General features: G+C 45.2%; 1 protein-coding gene across 1 annotated transcript in view; it reads right to left on the bottom strand.

Annotated features, from left to right (window-relative positions):
* Window positions 1–22,439, bottom strand: part of LOC135527734 (potassium voltage-gated channel subfamily C member 1-like) — a 75,003-nt gene that overhangs the window by 23,943 nt on the left and 28,621 nt on the right. The window contains exons 2-4 of the mRNA XM_064956259.1: window positions 10,086–10,229; window positions 5,297–6,134; window positions 3,560–3,778 (exon numbers count right to left, since the gene is read on the bottom strand). Coding sequence (XP_064812331.1) covers window positions 3,560–3,778; window positions 5,297–6,134; window positions 10,086–10,229 — 1,201 coding nt within the window. The remainder of the gene's footprint in view (window positions 1–3,559; window positions 3,779–5,296; window positions 6,135–10,085; window positions 10,230–22,439) is intronic.

The following is a 22,439-nucleotide window of genomic DNA, read 5'->3' as shown; positions in this document are numbered from 1 at the left end:
TAAACAAAGTGGCATAGTTAAAGTGGCTAGTGATACATGTATTACATAAGGATGCAGTAGATGATATAGAGTATAGTATATACGTATACATATGAGATGAATAATGTAGGGTATGTAAACATTATGTTAGGTAGCATTGTTTAAAGTGGCTAGTGATATATTTTACATCATTTCCCATCAATTCCCATTATTAAAGTGGCTGGAGTTGAGTCAGTGTGTTGGCAGCAGCCACTCAATGTTAGTGGTTGCTGTTTAATAGTCTGATGGCCTTGAGATAGAAGCTGTTTTTCAGTCTCTCGGTCCCAGCTTTGATGCACCTGTACTGACCTCGCCTTCTGGATAATAGCGGGGTGAACAGGCAGTGGCTCGGGTGGTTGTTGTCCTTGATGATCTTTATGGCCTTCCTGTAACATCGGGTGGTGTAGGTGTCCTGGAGGGCAGGTAGTTTGCCCCCGGTGATGCGTTGTGCAGACCTCACTACCCTCTGGAGAGCCTTACGGTTGTGGGCGGAGCAGTTGCCATACCAGGCGGTGATACAGCCCACCAGGATGCTCTCGATTGTGCATCTGTAGAAGTTTGTGAGTGCTTTTGGTGACAAGCCGAATTTCTTCAGCCTCCTGAGGTTGAAGAGGCGCTGCTGCGCCTTCTTCACGATGCTGTCTGTGTGGGTGGACCAATTCAGTTGGTCTGTGATGTGTATGCCGCGGAACTTAAAACTTACTACCCTCTCCACTACTGTTTCATCGATGTGGATAGGGGGGTGTTCCCTCTGCTGTTTCCTGAAGTCCACAATCATCTCCTTAGTTTTGTTGACGTTGAGTGTGAGTTTATTTTCCTGACACCACACTCTGAGGGCCCTCACCTCCACCCTGTAGGCCGTCTCGTCGTTGTTGGTAATCAAGCCTACCACTGTTGGTTGTGTCGTCCGCAAACTTGATGATTGAGTTGGAGGCGTGCGTGGCCACGCAGTTGTGGGTGAACAGGGAGTACAGGAGAGGGCTCAGAACGCACCCTTGTGGGGCCCCAGTGTTGAGGATCAGCGGGGTGGAGATGTTGTTGCCTACCCTCACCACCTGGCTGCGGCCCGTCAGGAAGTCCAGTACCCAGTTGCACAGGGCGGGGTCGAGACCCAGGGTCTCGAGCTTGATGACGAGCTTGGAGGGTACTATGGTGTTAAATGCCGAGCTGTAGTCGATGAACAGCATTCTCACATAGGTATTCCTCTTGTCCAGATGGGTTAGGGCAGTGTGCAGTGTGGTTGAGATTGCATCGTCTGTGGACCTATTTGGGCAGTAAGGAAATTGGAGTGGGTCTAGGGTGTCAGGTAGGGTGGAGGTGATATGGTCCTTGACTAGTCTCTCAAAGCACTTCATGATGACGGAAGTGAGTGCTACGGGGCGGTAGTCGTTTAGCTCAGTTACCTTAGCTTTCTTGGGAACAGGAACAATGGTGGCCCTCTTGAAGCATGTGGGAACAGCAGACTGAGATAGGGATTGATTGAATATGTCCGTAAACACACCAACCAGCTGGTCTGCGCATGCTCTGAGGGCGCGGCTGGGGATGCCGTCTGGGCCTGCATCCTTGCGAGGGTTAACACGTTTAAATGTTTTACTCACCTCGGCTGCAGTGAAGGAGAGTCCGCATGTTTTCGTTGCAGGCCGTGTCAGTGGCACTGTATTGTCCTCAAAGCGGGCAAAAAAGTTATTTAGTCTGCCTGGGAGCAAGACATCCTGGTTCGTGACTGGGCTGGTTTTCTTTTTGTATTCCGTGATTGACTGTCGACCCTGCCACATACCTCTTGTGTCTGTGCCGTGGAATTGAGATTCTACTTTGTCTCTATACTGACGCTTAGCTTGTTTGATTGCCTTGCGAAGGGAATATCTGAACCACTTGTATTCGGTCATGTTTCCAGTCACCTTGCCCTGTTTAAAAGCAGTGGTTTGCGCTTTCAGTTTCACGCGAATGCTGCCATCAATCCACGGTTTCTGGTTTGGGAATGTTTTATTCGTTGCTATGGGAACGACATCGTCAACGCACGTTCTAATGAACTCACACACCGAATCAGCGTATTCGTCAATGTTGTTGTCTGACGCAATACGAAACATATCCCAGTCCACGTGATGGAAGCAGTCTTGGAGTGTGGAATCAGCTTGGTCGGACCAGCGTTGGACAGACCTCAGCGTGGGAGCTTCTTGTTTTAGTTCCTGTCTGTAGGCAGGGATCAACAAAATGGAGTCGTGGTCAGCTTTTCCGAAAGGGGGGCGGGGCAGGGCCTTATATGCATCGCGGAAGTTAGAATAACAATGATCCAAGGTTTTGCCAGCCCTGGTTGCGCAATCGATATGCTGATACAATTCAGGGAGTCTTGTTTTCAGATTAGCCTTGTTAAAATCCCCAGCTACAATGAATGCAGCCTCAGGATGTATGGATTCCAGTTTGCAAAGAGTCAAATAAAGTTCGTTCAGAGCCATCGATGTGTCTGCTTGGGGGGGAATATATACGGCTGTGATTATAATCGAAGAGAATTCTCTTGGTAGATAATGCGGTTGACATTTGATTGTAAGGAATTCTAAATCAGGTGAACAGAAGGATTTGAGTTCCTGTATGTTTCTGTGATCACACCACGTCTCGTTAGCCATAAGGCATATGTCCCCGCCCCTCTTCTTACCAGAAAGATGTTTGTTTCTGTCGGCGCGATGCGTGGAGAAACCCGCTGGCTGCACCGACTCCAATAGCGTCTCTCCAGTGAGCCATGTTTCCGTGAAGCAAAGAACGTTACAGTCTCTGATGTCCTTCTGGAATGCTACCCTTGCTCGGATTTCATCAACCTTGTTGTCAAGAGACTGGGCATTGGCGAGAAGAATGCTAGGAAGTGGTGCACGATGTGCCCGTCTCCGGAGTCTGACCAGAAGACCGCCTCGTTTCCCTCTTTTACGGAGTCGTTTTTTTGGGTCGCCGGCTGGGATCCATTCCGTTGTCCTGGTTGAAAGGCAGAACACAGGATCCGCTTCGCGAAAGTCATATTCTTGGTCGTACTGATGGTGAGTTGATGCTGCTCTTATATTCAGTAGTTATTCTCGACTGTATGTAATGAAACCTAAGATGACCTGGGGTACCAATGTAAGAAATAACACGTAAAAAAAAAAAAAAACTGCATAGTTTCCTAGGAACGCGAAGCAAGGCGGCCATCTCTGTTGGCGCCGGAAGTAATATAAAGCTGATCAATAGATTTTCCCATAAAGCCTCAGGCTTATTCTACTCTGGGTTGTTATGGTTATCAGGGTCGTCATGGTGAGGATAAGAGGGTTCTGAATAATGGATTACAATGAGTAGTATTGCTTTGAGGTTGTCTAGGTTTCGACCTATTGACCTCCTGTCTGCAGCCTCCTTTGTCATTGTTTTCACAGTTACCATTCCCATCCGTTCCTCTAATTCAGAGTGTTCGTTGTGTGTAGGACCTATGGTTGCAGATGGTGGGCTCCATGTTTCAGAGAGAGAGAGAGAGAGAGAGAGAGAGAGGACTGTCAGTGCCTGCGTGCCTGTCTGTGGGTCAACCTACCAGTGCGTATGGTGTGCTCTCCTCCAGTGCACGAGAAGTCCCCAGAGGTAAGCAGGAAGCAGGTAGCCTCTTTCTTGGTGGCCTTGTTCCCCCTGACCGACCGAGCGTGTTTGCGGCCGTGCCGTAGGTTCCACTTCTCGCTGGGTGACAGCGGCTGGGTCAGGCTGCACCCCTCATCCGACGACAGAGCCAAGTTGGCGTCTCCGTTCTGCTTGCAGTCTGACAGGACAGACAGACTTGGTTCATAAAGCATAGGATCTAGGATCAGATCCTCCCTGTCCATTTAATGTTATTCATTAGGGTATAAATGGCTAACCTGATCCATGATTAGCACTCCTACTCTGACAGCGTCATGTTGGCGTCTCCATTTTCCTCACTCAGACTAGGACTGCTGATCAAGGATCAGGTCCCTCTGTCCTGCTCATGTTATCTTATTCAATATGATTTAAACATGATTTCAAAATCCATGATCAGCACTCCTCTACTCTGAGACTTTGTGAATACACAAGCCGACCCAGACCTGGGTTCAAAACACTACTTGTAATAAATACGATACTTTAGCTGGGCTTGAATGAGCTTGGCAGGCGCAACGCAACCAATGGATTATCCTCTAAAGCTCTAACCCATCTGGAATCAAACGGTCAAACGATTCAACATGTTTGGAGTAGTATTTGAACCCGGGTCTGCAAGAGACACAGGGCCCGGACTGACAGGAAAATGCCAAAGATTTTACTCAACATCTCCTCAGGTTTTTTAAGAGAGAAAGTTAAACTACAGAGCCACAATGTAACGTTACTGTGAAAACACTCATTTTCTCCCTGGGCAAACTCTGAACTGAACCTAACATATTATGTGAGAAGGTTATGAGAATGATCGTATCACGTTGTGTTACTGTCTTCAGGTACAATGAGCCTATTTTATTACTTTATTATCGGAAAAAATACTAAATAATCCATGATACTACTTTACATGACTACAGTAGAAAAGAAAGAGTTCTATTTTACCGTTTGTAAAACAACGCAGTAAATACAACATCATCTAATACCTATTGGTGTAAAAAGGCACTACTGTAGTATTCATTACTGACGCCTTCAATTTGAATGGGTAAAATTAGTGATGGTATAAATTAATGACAAATCCATTTATCATTATGGCGTTGGTTCGTACACCATCATTCAGTTTGATGTGTAAGTCGCTCTGGATAAGAGCGTCTGCCAAATGACTTAAATCAAATCAAATCAAATCAAATTTATTTATATAGCCCTTCGTACATCAGCTGATATCTCAAAGTGCTGTACAGAAACCCAGCCTAAAACCCCAAACAGCAAGCAATGCAGGTGTAGAAGGTGTAATGTAAAGGGGAGTAGTGGGTTTGAAAAAGTTACAAGGACGTCCGAGTGTGAATGGGTGAAATGGTTGATGGTTCTAAATTATGAAACATCCACTTATCATTGTGGCCTATGGTTTATATCAAAACGATGCTTCAAACACATACTGGTACAGAGATGGGTGGATAAAGCATGATCAATAGACTGATATTACTGCCAACAGAATTGGATTTAAATCATTTTGAATGTGTCTCTGACCTGAGTTGTTCCAGCTGATTTTCTCATATCATTGCTTCAAAAAACATTTAAGTGTGTAGTGACAGTGTAATAAATGAATAGAGCATAGGGGGAAATTAGTGCCAAAACATTGATTTTTATATTCAGATTCTAATTTAAATTGGTCTCTGACCTGAGCGGTTCCTGTTGATATTCTCCTCTGCAGCCAGAGGACATGTATCACTCTGAGTACTGTCCCTGGGAGAGTTAGTGACAGACTTCCCGAACGAGGCCGTGTCCCTGGGAGAGTTAGCGACAGACTTCCCGAACGAGGCCGTGTCCGTGGGAGCGTCCGGGTTCGGGTTGTGTGCTTTCTTCTTCTTAGGCAGCTTCTGTTTAGCCATGGCCAGGGAGTAGTACATCCCAAAGTTGTTGACTATAACAGGCACGGGCATGGCGATGGTCAGCACCCCCGCCAGGGCGCACAGCGCGCCCACCATCATGCCCAGCCACGTCTGGGGGTACATGTCCCCATAGCCCAGGGTGGTCATGGTGACCACGGCCCACCAGAAGGAGATAGGGATGTTTTTGAAGTGGGTGTGTTTAGAGCCACGGGGGTCGTCCGGTTGGGCCCCTATCCGTTCTGCGTAGTAGATCATTGTGGCGAAGATGAGGACGCCCAACGCCAGGAAGACAATAAGCAGGCAGAACTCGTTGACGCTGGCTCTCAACGTGTGGCCGAGAACCCTCAGACCGACGAAATGCCTGGTCAGCTTGAAGATCCGGAGGATCCGGACGAAGCGGACCACCCGTAGAAACCCCAGGATGTCGGAGGCCGCTTTGGAGGAGGACAGACCGCTGAGGCCCATCTCCAGGTAGAAGGGCAGGATGGCCACAAAGTCAATGACGTTTAACATGTTCTTGATGAAGAGCAGCTTGTCGGGACAGCAAACGATGCGGACGAAGAACTCCAAGGTGAACCAGACCACACAAACGCCCTCCACCACGGTCAGAATGGGCTTGGTCACCACCTAGAGTAGATCACATTATGGATTAGATTATACATTATGTTAGATTATACATTACATTACATATAAGATTATATATTACATTAGATTATATATTAGATTATACATTAGATTAGAAAACAGATTAAATTATACATTAGATTCAATTATATATTATATTAGATTATATATAAGATTATATATTATATTAAATTATACATTACATTAGATTATATATAATATTATACATTAAATTAGATTATATATAAGATTATATATTACATTAGATTATATATTAGATTATACATTAGATTAGATTACAGATTAGATTATACATTACATATTATATTAGATTATTTTTAAGATTATACATTACATTCGATTATATATAAAATTATACATTACATTATATATTAGATTATACATTAGATTATACATTACATTAGATTATATATAAGATTATACATTACATTAGATTAGATTATATATTAGATTATACATTAGATTAGATTATACATTAGATTAGATTACACACTAGATTATAGATCAGACTATACATTTGATTATACATTCTATTAGATTATGCATTACATTAGATTATACATTAGATTAGACTGTACGTTAGATTATACATTACATTAGACTGTACATTAGATTATAAATTACATTAGACTGTACATTAGATTATACATTAGATTATACATTCTATTCGATTATATATTAGATTATATATTAGATTAGAGTATACATTAGATTATTCTGTACATTAGATTATACATTACATTAGACTGTACATTAGATTATAAATTACATTAGACTGTACATTAGATTATACATTACATTAGATTATACATTACATTAGATTATACATTAGATTATACATTAGATTAGATTATACATTACATTAGATTATACACTAGATTAGACTGTACATTAGATTATACATTAGATTAGATTACAGTATACATTAGATTATACATTACATTAGATTACAGTATACATTAGATTATACATTAGATTAGATTATACATTACATTAGATTATACATTACATTATACATTCGATTAGATTATACATTAGATTAGATTATACATTAGATTAGATTATACATTAGATTAGATTATACACTAGATTAGACTGTACATTAGATTAGAGTATACATTAAATTAGACTGTACATTAGATTAGACTGTACATTAGATTATACATATAAGATTATATATTACATTAGATTATATATTAGATTATACATTACATTAGATTATATATAAGATTATATATTACATTAGATTATATATTAGATTATACATTAGATTAGATTACAGATTAGATTATACATTCGATTAGATATTATATTAGATTATATATAAGATTATATATTATATTAGATTATATATAAAATTATACATTACATTAGATTATATATAATGTTATACATTAAATTAGATTATATATAAGATTATATATTACATTAGATTATATATTAGATTATACATTAGATTAGATTACAGATTAGATTATACATATTATATTATATTAGATTATATATAAGATTATTCATTACATTATATATTAGATTATACATTAGATTATACATTACATTAGATTATCTATAAGATTATACATTACATTAGATTAGATTATATATTAGATTATACATTAGATTAGATTATACATTAGATTAGATTACACACTAGATTATAGATTAGACTATACATTTGATTATACATTCTATTAGATTATGCATTACATTAGATTATACATTAGATTAGACTGTACATTAGATTATACATTACATTAGACTGTACATTAGATTATAAATTACATTATACATTACATTAGATTATACATTACATTAGATTATACATTCTATTAGATTATATATTAGATTAGATTATATATTAGATTAGAGTATACATTAGATTAGACTGTACATTAGATTATACATTAGATTATACTGTACATTAGATTATACATTACATTAGATTATACATTATATTAAACATTCTATTAGATTATACATTCTATTAGATTATACATTAGATTAGAGTATACACTAGATTAGACTGTACATTAGATTATACATTAGATTAGAGTATACATTAAATTAGACTGTACATTAGATTATACATTAGATTAGAGTACACATTAGATTAGACTGTACATTAGATTATACATTAGATTAGAGTATACATTAGATGAGACTGTACATTAGATTTTACATTAGATTAGAGTATACATTAGATTAGACTGTACATTAGATTATACATTACATTAGATTATACATTACAATAGATTATACATTCTATTAGATTATACATTCTATTAGATTATACATTCTATTAGATTATACATTACATTAGATTATACATTCTATTAGATTATACATTTGATTATACATTCTATTAGATTATACATTAGATTATACATTAGATCAGATTATACATTAGATTATACATTCTATTAGATTATACATTAGATTATACATTACATTAGATTATACATTACATTAGATTATACATTAGATTAGATTATACATTAGATTAGATTATACATTACATTAGATTATACATTAGATTATACATTACATTAGATTATACATTAGATTAGATTATACATTAGATTAGATTATACATTAGATTAGATTATACATTCTATTAGATTATACATTAGATTATACATTACATTAGATTATACATTAGATTATACATTATATTAGGCCATAACACAAAGATACAATACAGTACAATACCATACAATATAATACAGTACACTACACAATACAATAATATACAGTACAATGCAATACAGTACCATACAATATAGTATAATACAGTACCATACAATATTGTACAATACAGTACCCTACAATATAGTACAATACAGTACCCTACAATATAGTACAATACAGTACCATACAATACAATGCAGTACCATACAGTACCATACAATACAGTACAATACTATACAATACAGTACCATACAATACAGTACAATACAGTACCATACAATATAGTACAACACAGTACCATACAATACAACACAATACAGTACAATACAGTACAATTCAAAGAAAAAATGTCCAATGGGTTTAGGTCCCTATCCAGAAACAATGAAATGATCACCATATTGTTTTCACCTGCCCAAGCTCAGATCTCCACTAGATCCTAGAGAGTAGAGGCTCTGGGTTCTCCACTAAATTCTAGAGTCTCTGGGTTCTCTACTAGAGTCTAGAGGCTCTGGGTTCTCCACTAAATTCTAGAGTCTCTGGGTTCTCCACTAGAGGCTCTGGGTTCACCACTAAATTCTAGAGGCTCTGGGTTCTCCACTAGAGGCTAGAGGCTCTGGGTTCTCCACTAAATTCGAGAGTCTCTGTGTTCTCCACCTGAAGCTAGAGGCTCTGGGTTTTCCTCTAGAGACTAGACACTCTTGGTTCTCCACTAGAGGCTAGAAGCTATGGGTTCTCCTCTAGAGACTAGAGGCTCTGGGTTCTCCACTAGAGGCTCTGGGTTCTCCTCTAGAGGCTCTGGGTTGTCCATTAGAGGCTCGAGTCTCTGGGTTCTCCACTAGAGGCTAGAAGCTCTGGGTTATCCACTAGAGGCTAGAAGCTCTGGGTTATCCACTAGAGGCTAGAGGCTCTGGGTTCTCCACTAGAGGCTAGAAGCTCTGGGTTCTCCACTAGAGGCTAGAGGCTCTGGGTTCTCCACTAGAGGCTAGAGGCTCTTGGTTCTCCACTAGAGGATAGAAGCTCTGGGTTCTCCACTAGAGGCTAGAAGCTCTGGGGTCTCCACTAGAATCTAGAGGCTCTGGGTTCTCCACTAGAGACTAGAGGCTCTGGGTTCTCCACTAGAGGCTAGAGGATCTGGGTTCTCCACTAGAGGCGAGAGACTCTGGGTTCTCCACTAGAGGCTAGAGGCTCTGGGTTCTTTCTGGAAAGCATCACAGTCTATTGATAATGAGGAACCCTCTCTCTTACCTCCACCGAGACAACCTCCTCCGTGTGGTTCCCCACCACCACGTGTTCCGTGCGGTTCTGCAGGTCATTGAAGTACTCATGGGTCTCCAAACAGAACGTAGTGATGGAAACCAGAATGAAGAAGAGGGAGGCAAACGCTATGCCCTGAAACAAGACAATCAACCAGTCAATCACTCAATTAACCAATCACTCAATTAACCAATCACTCAATTAACCAATCACTCAATTAACCAATCACTCAATTAACCAATCATTGAAAAGCCAGCAGTTTTCAGAAAGTGGCTTGATGGTACAACTCAATAGTAACACTCAAAGTGCCTTCAGAGTACAACTCAACCGCTGCCCTAGTTAAACAGTTTACAGAAGATAATCATGACAGTTGTCTACTCTGCCTCTGACCGATACAGACTGAATACAGAGAGAACTTGTGACTGATACCGATAATAACAATGAGTAGCTTGTAATAGCAGAATGTAATACGTCTGCTAGTATGGGCTAATGCTAACTGGACAATTGATAGCTTACAACATTCAAAGTAGTAGATGTATTAATTACCCAGTAGATGGGTAATAAAAAAAAACATTCACGTTATGAATTTATTGTTAACTGTATAATTACTGTGATAATTCAGTCCATTTATTGGGATATGGATTTTTTGTTGTTGTTCATATCACCCAGCTCTACTCTGACCTTAAACTCACTGCTGAAAAGGTCACCATTCACCTGCTTCCCTGCTCATCTCCCACAATAACTCTGCTCTGTCTGTGTTTGTGTTAGCATTTGGGTTTGTGTTAGCATTTGTGTTTGTGTTATCCATTGGAAAACAAATCCAAACAATGTACTGTACTGCTGATTGATTTGTGTGGGAGGGCTGAATGTAGAGATGGCAGGTACTAAGTGCCTGAATGGCATTGATGGGGACATAGATGTATTTATCCAGCTGCCAGAGGAGGAGGAGACAGAAGCACAGTAGAGAGTTAATCCAATCTGTCCATGCTGATATAGTCAAGACTAATAACCCCTGAGTCCTCTCACAGTCACAGTGCCGTCCCAAATTACACACCATTCCCTACACAGTGCCACTACTTTTGACCGGGGCATATAGGGCTATCTTGTCAAAAGAAGTGCACTATATAGGAAAAAGGGTGTCATTTCGAATGTACACTCAGACTATACAAGGGGATATGAAAACAGCTCATTTTCATGTGGCCGCATCATAATCAACACCATGCTGTGATTAGTAGATAGTTGACTATTAGCTAAATCACACTAAGGGATAAATCACACTAAAGGATAAATTACACTAAAGGCTAAATCACACTAAAGGCTAAATCACACTAAAGTCTAAATTACACTAAAGTCTAAATCACACTAAGTGATGAATCACACTAGTGGTAAATCACACTAAAGGCTAAATCACACTAAAGGCTAGATCACATTAAGGGATAAATCACACTGAGGGCTAAATCACACAGAAGGCTAAATCACATTAAGGGATAAATCACACTAAGGACTAAATCACACTAGGGGCTAAACCACACTAAGGGATAAATTACACTAAAGGATAAATCACACTAAAGGCTACATCACACTAAAGGCTACATCACACTAAGGCTAAATCAGACTAGGGCTAAATCACACTGAGGGCTAAATCACACTGAGGGCTAAATCACAATAAGGGATAAATTACACTAAAGGATAAATCACACTAAAGGCTAAATCACACTAAGGGATAAATCACACTAAAGGCGAAATCACAATAAAAGCTAAATCACAATAATGGCTAAATCACACGAAGGGATAAATCACACTAAGGGATAAATCACACTAAAGGCTAAATCACACTAAGGGATAAATCACACTAAGGGATAAATCACACTAAAGTCTAAATCACACTAAGGGTAAATCACACTAAAATCTAAATCACACTAAGGGTAAATCACACTAAATGATCAATTATTAACTGCTCCATCATTATGGGTACATCACATGTTTAATGTTTTTTTTAATAGAATGAATACCATTAATCTTTATTGATGTAATTAAAAAGACATCTAAAGTACATCTCCACAAAGAAAAGCTTTAGTTCCTCTATCATCATTACAACATTCATCAGTTAGTGTAAAACAGCAGAGGGAGGGTCCCCTGGGTCTCTGATACTTGGTCTCTGGTCCCGGTCTCTGGTCCAGGGTATCTGGGTCCTTGGTCCCCGGGCTCTGGTACCTGGGTTCCTGGTCTTTCTGGTGTCTGGTCCCTGGTCTCTTTGGTCTCTGGAGTTTAGGGTCTGGGAACTACAATAAGTATGACTTTTGATCGTAGAATGAGTGCTATAAATCTTGGGATGGATGGAAAGAGAAATATCTACAGAACATCTATCTGAGCCCATATAGTCTATCATCATAACAACATTCATCAGTGTGTGTAAAGCACGGTCCCCTGGGTCTCTCGACCCAGGGGTCACTCACAAGGCCCTATTCTGCCCCACAGAGAGTGCAGGTCCCTGGGGTTTCTCCTGCACAACAGAGGAGTGTGGATCTGTGGGGCCAGCCAGAGGACAAAGACAGCCACTCTGCCTGCCTCCCTGTCTGCCTCGCTCCCTTCCTCCCTCCCTGTCTGCCTGCCTCCCCCCCCCTCCCTGTCTGTCTGTCTGCCTCCCTCCCTCCCTGTCTGCCTCCCTCCCTGTCTGTCTACCTCCCTGTCTGTCTGCCTAACTCCCTCCCTCCCTTCCTCCCTGTCTGCCTTCCTTCCTCCCTGTCTGTCTGTCTGTCTGTCTGTCTGTCTCCCTCCCTTCCTCCCTGTCTGTCTGCCTGCCTCCCTCCCTTCCTCCCTGTCTGTCTGCCTGCCTTCCTCCCTCCCTGTCTGCCTGCCTCCCTCCCTTCCTCCCTGTCAGTCTGCCTGCCTCCCTCCCTGTCTGTCTGTCTGTCTGTCTGCCTGCCTCCCTCTCTCCCTGTCTGCCTGCCTCCCTCCCTCTCTCCCTGTCTGTCTGCCTCCCTCCCTCCCTGTCTGTCTGTCTGTCTGTCTGTCTGTCTGTCTGTCTGTCTGTCTGTCTGCCTGCCTCCCTCCCTCCCTCCCTTCCTTCCTTCCTTGCTGTCTGTCTGTCTGTCTGTCTGCCTGCCTTCCTCCCTCCCTGTCTGCTTGCCTCCCTCCCTTCGCCTCCCTCCCTCCCTTCCTGTCTGTCTGCCTGCCTCCCTCTCTCCCTGTCTGTCTGCCTGCCTCCCTCCCTCTCTCCCTGTCTGTCTGCCTCCCTCCCTTCCTCCCTGTCTGTCTGCCTGCCTCCCTCCCTTCCTTCCTTCCTCCCTGTCTGTCTGCATCCCTTCCTCCCTGTCTGTCTCCCTCCCTGTCTGTCTGTCTGTCTGTCTGCCTGCCTGCCTCCCTCCCTTCCTCCCTGTCTGTCTGCCTCCCTTCCTCCCTGTCTGTCTGTCTGCCTGCCTCCCTTCCTCCCTAACTGCCTGTCTGCCTCCCTTCCTCCCTGTCTGTCTGTCTGCCTGCTACCCTCCCTCTCTCTCTCCCTGTCTGTCTGTCTGTCTGTCTGTCTGTCTGTCTGCCTGCCTCCCTCCCTCCCTGTCTACCTCCCTCCCTCCCTGTCTGTCTGTCTGCCTCCCTGTCTGTCTGTCTGTCTGCCTAACCTCCCTGTCTGTCTGTCTGCCTCCCTTCCTCCCTGTCTGTCTGTCTGCCTGCCTCCCTTCCTCCCTAACTGTCTGTCTGCCTGCCTCCCTTCCTCCCTGTTTGTCTGTCTGCCTGCCTGCCTCCCTCCCTTCCTCCCTGTCTGTCTGTCTGTCTGCCTCCCTTCCTCCCTGTTTGTCTGTCTGCCTGCCTGCCTCCCTCCCTGTCTGCCTCCCTCCCTCCCTGTCTGTCTGTCTGCCTCCCTGTCTGTCTGTCTTCCTGCCTCCCTCCCTCCCTGTCTGTCTGCCTGCCTCCCTGTCTGCCTGCCTCCCTCTCTCCCTGTCTGCCTGCCTCCCTCCCTCTCTCCCTGTCTGTCTGCCTCCCTCCCTGTCTGTCTGTCTGTCTGTCTGTCTGCCTGCCTCCCTCCCTCCCTTCCTTCCTTCCTTGCTGTCTGTCTGTCTGTCTGCCTGCCTTCCTCCCTCCCTGTCTGCTTGCCTCCCTCCCTTCGCCTCCCTCCTCCCTTCCTGTCTGTCTGCCTGCCTCCCTCTCTCCCTGTCTGTCTGCCTGCCTCCCTCCCTCTCTCCCTGTCTGCCTCCCTCCCTTCCTCCCTGTCTGTCTGCCTGCCTCCCTCCCTTCCTTCCTTCCTCCCTGTCTGTCTGCATCCCTTCCTCCCTGTCTGTCTGTCTGTCTGTCTCCCTCCCTGTCTGTCTGTCTGTCTGTCTGTCTGTCTGCCTGCCTGCCTCCCTCCCTTCCTCCCTGTCTGTCTGCCTCCCTTCCTCCCTGTCTGTCTGTCTGCCTGCCTCCCTTCCTCCCTAACTGTCTGTCTGCCTCCCTTCCTCCCTGTCTGTCTGTCTGCCTGCTACCCTCCCTCTCTCTCTCCCTGTCTGTCTGTCTGTCTGTCTGTCTGCCTGCCTCCCTCCCTCCCTGTCTACCTCCCTCCCTCCCTGTCTGTCTGTCTGCCTCCCTGTCTGTCTGTCTGTCTGCCTAACCTCCCTGTCTGTCTGTCTGCCTCCCTTCCTCCCTGTCTGTCTGTCTGCCTGCCTCCCTTCCTCCCTAACTGTCTGTCTGCCTGCCTCCCTTCCTCCCTGTTTGTCTGTCTGCCTGCCTGCCTCCCTCCCTTCCTCCCTGTCTGTCTGTCTGCCTGCCTCCCTTCCTCCCTGTTTGTCTGTCTGCCTGCCTGCCTCCCTCCCTGTCTGCCTCCCTCCCTCCCTGTCTGTCTGTCTGCCTCCCTGTCTGTCTGTCTTCCTGCCTCCCTCCCTCCCTGTCTGTCTGCCTGCCTCCCTGTCTGCCTGCCTCCCTCTCTCCCTGTCTGCCTGCCTCCCTCCCTCTCTCCCTGTCTGTCTGCCTCCCTCCCTGCCTCCCTCCCTGTCTGTCTGTCTGTCTGCCTCCCTCCCTCCCTCCCTCCCTCCCTCCCTCCCTCCCTCCCTCCCTCCCTCCCTTCCTTCCTCGCTGTCTGTCTGTCTGCCTGCCTTCCTCCCTCCCTGTCTGCCTGCTTCCCTCCCTTCCTCCCGGTCTGTCTGCCTGCCTGCCTCCCTCCCTTCCTGTCTGTCTGCCTGCCTCCCTCTCTCCCTGTCTGTCTGCCTGCCTCCCTCCCTCCATCTCTCCCTGTCTGTCTGCCTCCCTCCCTTCCTCCCTGTCTGTCTGCCTGCCTCCCTTCCTTCCTTCCTTCCTCCCTGTCTGCATCCCTTCCTCCCTGTCTGTCTGTCTGTCTGTCTCCCACCCTGTCTGTCTGTCTGCCTGCCTGCCTGCCTGCCTGCCTCCCTTCCTCCCTGTCTGTCTGCCTCCCTTCCTCCCTGTCTGTCTGTCTGCCTGCCTCCCTTCCTCCCTAACTGTCTGTCTGCCTCCCTTCCTCTCTGTCTGTCTGTCTGTCTGCCTGCCACCCTCCCTCTCTCTCTCCCTGTCTGTCTGTCTGTCTGTCTGTCTGTCTGTCTGCCTGCCTCCCTCCCTCCCTCCCTCCCTCCCTCCCTGTCTGTCTGTCTGCCTCCCTGTCTGTCTGTCTGTCTGTCTGCCTCCCTCCCTGTCTGTCTGTCTGCCTGCCTCCCTTCCTCCCTGTCTGTCTGTCTGCCTGCCTCCCTTCCTCCCTAACTGTCTGTCTGCCTGTCTCCCTTCCTCCCTGTTTGTCTGTCTGCCTGCCTGCCTCCCTCCCTTCCTCCCTGTCTGTCTGTCTGCCTGATACCCTCCCTCTCTCTCTCCCTGTCTGCCTGTCTATCTGCCTGCCTCCCTCCCTGTCTGCCTCCCTCCCTCCCTGTCTGTCTGTCTGCCTCCCTGTCTGTCTGTCTTCCTGCCTCCCTCCCTCTCTGTCTGTCTGCCTGCCTCCCTGTCTGTCTGTCTGCCTGCCTCCCTCCTTGTCTGTTTGTCTGCCTCCCTCACTCACTCTCTCCCTGCCTGCCTCCCTCCCTGTCTGTCTGTCTGCCTGCCTCCCTTCCTCCCTGTCTGTCTGTCTGCCTCCCTGTCTGTCTGCCTCCCTCCCTCTCTCCTTGTCTGCCTGCCTCCCTCCCTCCCTGTCTGTCTGCCTGCCTCCCTCCCTTCCTCCCTGTCTGTCTGCCTCCCTTCCTCCCTGTCTGTCTGTCTGCCTGCCTCCCTTCCTCCCTAACTGTCTGTCTGCCTCCCTTCCTCCCTGTCTGTCTGTCTGCCTGCTACCCTCCCTCTCTCTCTCCCTGTCTGTCTGTCTGCCTGCCTCCCTCCCTCCCTGTCTACCTCCCTCCCTCCCTGTCTGTCTGTCTGCCTCCCTGTCTGTCTGTCTGTCTGCCTAACCTCCCTGTCTGTCTGTCTGCCTCCCTTCCTCCCTGTCTGTCTGTCTGCCTGCCTCCCTTCCTCCCTAACTGTCTGTCTGCCTGCCTCCCTTCCTCCCTGTTTGTCTGTCTGCCTGCCTGCCTCCCTCCCTTCCTCCCTGTCTGTCTGTCTGCCTGCCTCCCTTCCTCCCTGTTTGTCTGTCTGCCTGCCTGCCTCCCTCCCTGTCTGCCTCCCTCCCTCCCTGTCTGTCTGTCTGCCTCCCTGTCTGTCTGTCTTCCTGCCTCCCTCCCTCCCTGTCTGTCTGCCTGCCTCCCTGCCTCCCTGTCTGCCTGCCTCCCTCTCTCCCTGTCTGCCTGCCTCCCTCCCTCTCTCCCTGTCTGTCTGCCTCCCTCCCTCTCTGTCTGTCTGTCTGTCTGTCTGTCTGTCTGTCTGTCTGCCTCCCTCCCTCCCTCCCTCCCTCCCTCTCCCTCCCTCCCTCCCTCCCTCCCTCCCTTCCTTCCTTCCTCGCTGTCTGTCTGTCTGTCTGCCTGCCTTCCTCCCTCCCTGTCTGCCTGCTTCCCTCCCTTCCTCCCGGTCTGTCTGCCTGCCTGCCTCCCTCCCTTCCTGTCTGTCTGCCTGCCTCCCTCTCTCCCTGTCTGTCTGCCTGCCTCCCTCCCTCCATCTCTCCCTGTCTGTCTGCCTCCCTCCCTTCCTCCCTGTCTGTCTGCCTGCCTCCCTTCCTTCCTTCCTCCCTGTCTGCATCCCTTCCTCCCTGTCTGTCTGTCTGTCTGTCTGTCTCCCACCCTGTCTGTCTGTCTGCCTGCCTGCCTGCCTGCCTGCCTCCCTCCCTTCCTCCCTGTCTGTCTGCCTCCCTTCCTCCCTGTCTGTCTGTCTGCCTGCCTCCCTTCCTCCCTAACTGTCTGTCTGCCTCCCTTCCTCCCTGTCTGTCTGTCTGTCTGCCTGCCACCCTCCCTCTCTCTCTCCCTGTCTGTCTGTCTGTCTGTCTGTCTGTCTGCCTGCCTCCCTCCCTCCCTGTCTACCTCCCTCCCTCCCTCCCTGTCTGTCTGTCTGCCTCCCTGTCTGTCTGTCTGTCTGTCTGTCTGCCTCCCTCCCTGTCTGTCTGTCTGCCTGCCTCCCTTCCTCCCTGTCTGTCTGTCTGCCTGCCTCCCTTCCTCCCTAACTGTCTGCCTGTCTCCCTTCCTCCCTGTTTGTCTGTCTGCCTGCCTGCCTCCCTCCCTTCCTCCCTGTCTGTCTGTCTGCCTGATACCCTCCCTCTCTCTCTCCCTGTCTGCCTGTCTATCTGCCTGCCTCCCTCCCTGTCTGCCTCCCTCCCTCCCTGTCTGTCTGTCTGCCTCCCTGTCTGTCTGTCTTCCTGCCTCCCTCCCTCTCTGTCTGTCTGCCTGCCTCCCTGTCTGTCTGTCTGCCTGCCTCCCTCCTTGTCTGTCTGTCTGCCTCACTCACTCTCTCCCTGCCTGCCTCCCTCCCTGTCTGTCTGTCTGCCTGCCTCCCTTCCTCCCTGTCTGTCTGTCTGCCTCCCTGTCTGTCTGCCTCCCTCCCTCTCTCCTTGTCTGCCTGCCTCCCTCCCTCCCTGTCTGTCTGTCTGCCTCCCTCCCTGTCTGTCTGTCTGCCTCCCTCCCCGTCTGTCTGTCTTTCTGCTCCTCTTTGTCTTTCAAAACGTGAAATGTTGATAATGGCTCTGGAGAGTACCAGTGGCAAGCATATTTACACTGCACTGAGAGATACTGCAGACCTACAGTCTGTACACACACACACACACACACACACACACACACACACACACACACACACACACACACACACACACACACACACACACACACACACACACACACACACACACACACACACACACACACACACACACACACACACACACACACACCTCATGCAGATGTTTCCATTGTGTCCCTTCATCAATAACCTCCTAGCAGAGACAACACAGACAGAGAACACACAGCCAGACACACAGACAGTCAGACAGAGACAAACAGACAGCCAGCCAGCCAGCCAGCCAGACAAACAGACAGACAGACAGATAATTAAAACAGAACCATCAGTCTTGACTAACAGGTGCATTTTGTGGAGACGATATATGTGCAGGTCTTGGCTCCTAGTAGGAGACAATATATTATGTGCAGGTCTTGGCTCCTAGTAGGAGACAATATAATATGTGCAGGTCTTGGCTCCTAGTAGGAGACAATATAATATGTGCAGGTCTTGGCTCCTAGTAGGAGATGATATAATATGTGCAGGTCTTGGCTCCTAGTAGGAGATGATATATGTGCAGGTCTTGGCTCATAGTAGGAGATGATATATGTGCAGGTCTTGGCTCCTAGTAGGAGATGATATATGTGCAGGTCTTGGCTCCTAGTAGGAGATGATTTAATATGTGAAGGTCTTGGCTCCTAGTAGGAGATGATATATGTGCAGGTCTTGGCTCCTAGTAGGAGATGATATATGTGCAGGTCTTGGCTCCAAGTAGGAAACACCAATGCCTTCCTCCTCTCTTGCAAGTTGATGATGGAGCACTTTGCCATAAGGCAAAAGTGATAACTAAGTGGCTCTGGGAACAAAACATTGATATTTTGGGTTCTTCGCCAGGAAACTCCCCAGACCTTAATCCCATTGAGAACTTGTGGTCAATCCTCAAGAGGTGGGTGGACAAACAAACAACCAACAAATTCTGACAAACTCCAATCATTGATTATGCAAGAATGAGCTGTCATGTAATTGTCAATAAAAGCCTTTGACACTTATGAAATGCTTGTAATTATACTTCACTATTCCATAGTAACATCTGACAAAAAATATCTAAAGACACTGAAGCACCAAACTTTGTGGAAATTGATATTTGCGTCATTCTGAAAACTTTTGGCCACGGCTGTATATCTTTGTGACAGTGATATATGTAAGGTGCTGTGTAACACCGGAATCATAGTACACACCTGATATATGTAAGGTGCTGTGTAACACCGGAATCATAGTACACACCTGATATATGTAAGGTGCTGTGTAACACCGGAATCATAGAACACACCTGATATATGTAAGGTGCTGTGTAACACCGGAATCATAGAACACACCTGATATATGTAAGGTGCTGTGTAACACCGGAATCATAGAACACACCTGATATATGTAAGGTGCTGTGTAACACCGGAATCATAGAACACACCTGATATATGTAAGGTGCTGTGTAACACCGGAATCATAGAACACACCTGATATATGTAAGGTGCTGTGTAACACCGGAATCATAGTACACACCTGATATATGTAAGGTGCTGTGTAACACCGGAATCATAGAACACACCTGATATATGTAAGGTGCTGTGTAACACCGGAATCATAGTACACACCTGATATATGTAAGGTGCTGTGTAACACCGGAATCATAGAACACACCTGATATATGTAAGGTGCTGTGTAACACCGGAATCATAGAACACACCTGATATATGTAAGGTGCTGTGTAACACCGGAATCATATAACAAACCTGAGATATGTAAGGTGCTGTGTAACACCGGAATCATAGAACACACCTGATATATGTAAGGTGCTGTGTAACACCGGAATCATAGAACACACCTGATATATGTAAGGTGCTGTGTAACACCGGAATCATAGAACACACCTGATATATGTAAGGTGCTGTGTAACACCGGAATCATAGTACACACCTGATATATGTAAGGTGCTGTGTAACACCGGAATCATAGAACACACCTGATATATGTAAGGTGCTGTGTAACACCGGAATCATAGAACACACCTGATATATGTAAGGTGCTGTGTAACACCGGAATCATAGAACACACCTGATATATGTAAGGTGCTGTGTAACACCGGAATCATAGAACACACCTGATATATGTAAGGTGCTGTGTAACACCGGAATCATAGAACACACCTCCTCGATGGAGGATGAAGGCCAGATCAATACTCTGTTCCATTGTCACCCCTGGTTAAATAACTTGCCTATAAAGCTACTTTTAAAAAGGGCCATTCCTTATTTCTCAGACTGACTCCTTCATATTGCACTCTGGTTAAATAACACGTCTGTAGAGACACTAATCTCTACTGAACTGGGATGCTTGTAACACGTCTGTAGAGACACTAATCTCTATTGAACTGGGATGCTTGTATCACGTCTGTAGAGGCACTAATCTCTATTGAACTGGGATGCTTGTATCACGTCTGTAGAGACACTAATCTCTACTGAACTGGGATGCTTGTATCACATCTGTAGAGACACTAATCTCTATTGAACTGGGATGCTTGTATCACGTCTGTAGAGACACTAATCTCTATTGAACTGGGATGCTTGTATCACGTCTGTAGAGACATTAATCTCTATTGAACTGGGATGCTTGTAACATGTCTGTAGAGACACTAATCTCTATTGAACTGGGATGCTTGTATCACGTCTGTAGAGACACTAATCTCTATTGAACTGGGATGCTTGTATCACATCTGTAGAGACACTAATCTCTATTGAACTGGGATGCTTGTATCACGTCTGTAGAGACACTAATCTCTATTGAACTGGGATGCTTGTATCACGTCTGTAGAGACACTAATCTCTACTGAACTGGGATGCTTGTATCACATCTGTAGAGACACTAATCTCTATTGAACTGGGATGCTTGTATCACGTCTGTAGAGACACTAATCTCTATTGAACTGGGATGCTTGTATCACGTCTGTAGAGACATTAATCTCTATTGAACTGGGATGCTTGTAACATGTCTGTAGAGACACTAATCTCTATTGAACTGGGATGCTTGTAACACGTCTGTAGAGACACTAATCTCTATTGAACTGGGATGCTTGTATCACGTCTGTAGAGACACTAATCTCTACTGAACTGGGATGCTTGTAACACGTCTGTAGAGACACTAATCTCTACTGAACTGGGATGCTTGTAATCACATCTGTAGAGACACTAATCACTATTGAACTGGGGGCTGCCGATCACATGATCACATGATATGTGATCAATATAATAATAATAATAATAATAAGACAAAAAGTGACTGACAGTAAAGTGAGTGTATTCAGAAAAAAAACAGTAGAACACGATGCTGTGAGATTTACTCTCGGTGAAAACCTCATCTCTTCCAATAATCCTACGTGTGAACACATGACATCGTGTATAATACATAGAAAGCTCCGAGAACGTATGAATGGACTGTGTTGACATGGTAACGATGTCTGAGGCTGACCTGAATGGGATCCTATTCCCTTGCCCTATGGGGGTCCAAAAGTAGTGCACTTTATACTGTCAAAAATAGGATGCCTGAGAATGAACTCCTCTTGAATCTGTGTCGGGGAATGGCACTTACTATGGGATGGATAGGTTTGTCTGCATCATTTTTTTCCATTTTAATTCTGCATTGTTGATTTATGGTAGCCTATTTACAACTTGGCAAATCAAATTGGTCTCTCAGTGAACGTTCTAATCGCCTCTTTGATTAAATTAGACAATTATCTAGAAATTCAATCTGTGGCCGCACACAGAAAACAAGTACTTAGAAAAGGAAATTGTATTCTGTCAGAATCACTTTCACAGTAATGTCTCTTAAATAACTAGCAATAAAAGTGTTGTTTCACATCTGTGAGATAAATTAACCGAATCTCAGACTCGACAAAGCTCAGACCAACAAGTGTATCAGATCTATGTCTGTTATGTACAGTGTCTTTGTAAAGTATTCAGACCCCGTGACTTTTTCCACATTTTGGTAGGTTACACCTTATTCTGAAATTGATTTAAAAAAATGTTTTTCTCGTCATCAATCTACACACAACACCCCATAATGACAAAGCAAAAAAAAATATATATATATATATATATATATATATATATATATATTACATTTACATAAGGATTAAGACCCTTTACTCAGTACTTTGTTGAAGCACCTTTGACAGCAATTACAGCCTGGAGTCTTCTTGGGTATGACGATACAAGCTTGGCACACCTGTATTTGGGGAGTTTCTCCCATTCTTCTCTGCAA

The sequence above is a fragment of the Oncorhynchus masou genome, chromosome 33, assembly GCF_036934945.1.
Source record: "Oncorhynchus masou masou isolate Uvic2021 chromosome 33, UVic_Omas_1.1, whole genome shotgun sequence".
Lineage (NCBI taxonomy): Eukaryota > Metazoa > Chordata > Actinopteri > Salmoniformes > Salmonidae > Oncorhynchus > Oncorhynchus masou.
This window is presented reverse-complemented; position numbering and strand designations above follow the sequence as displayed.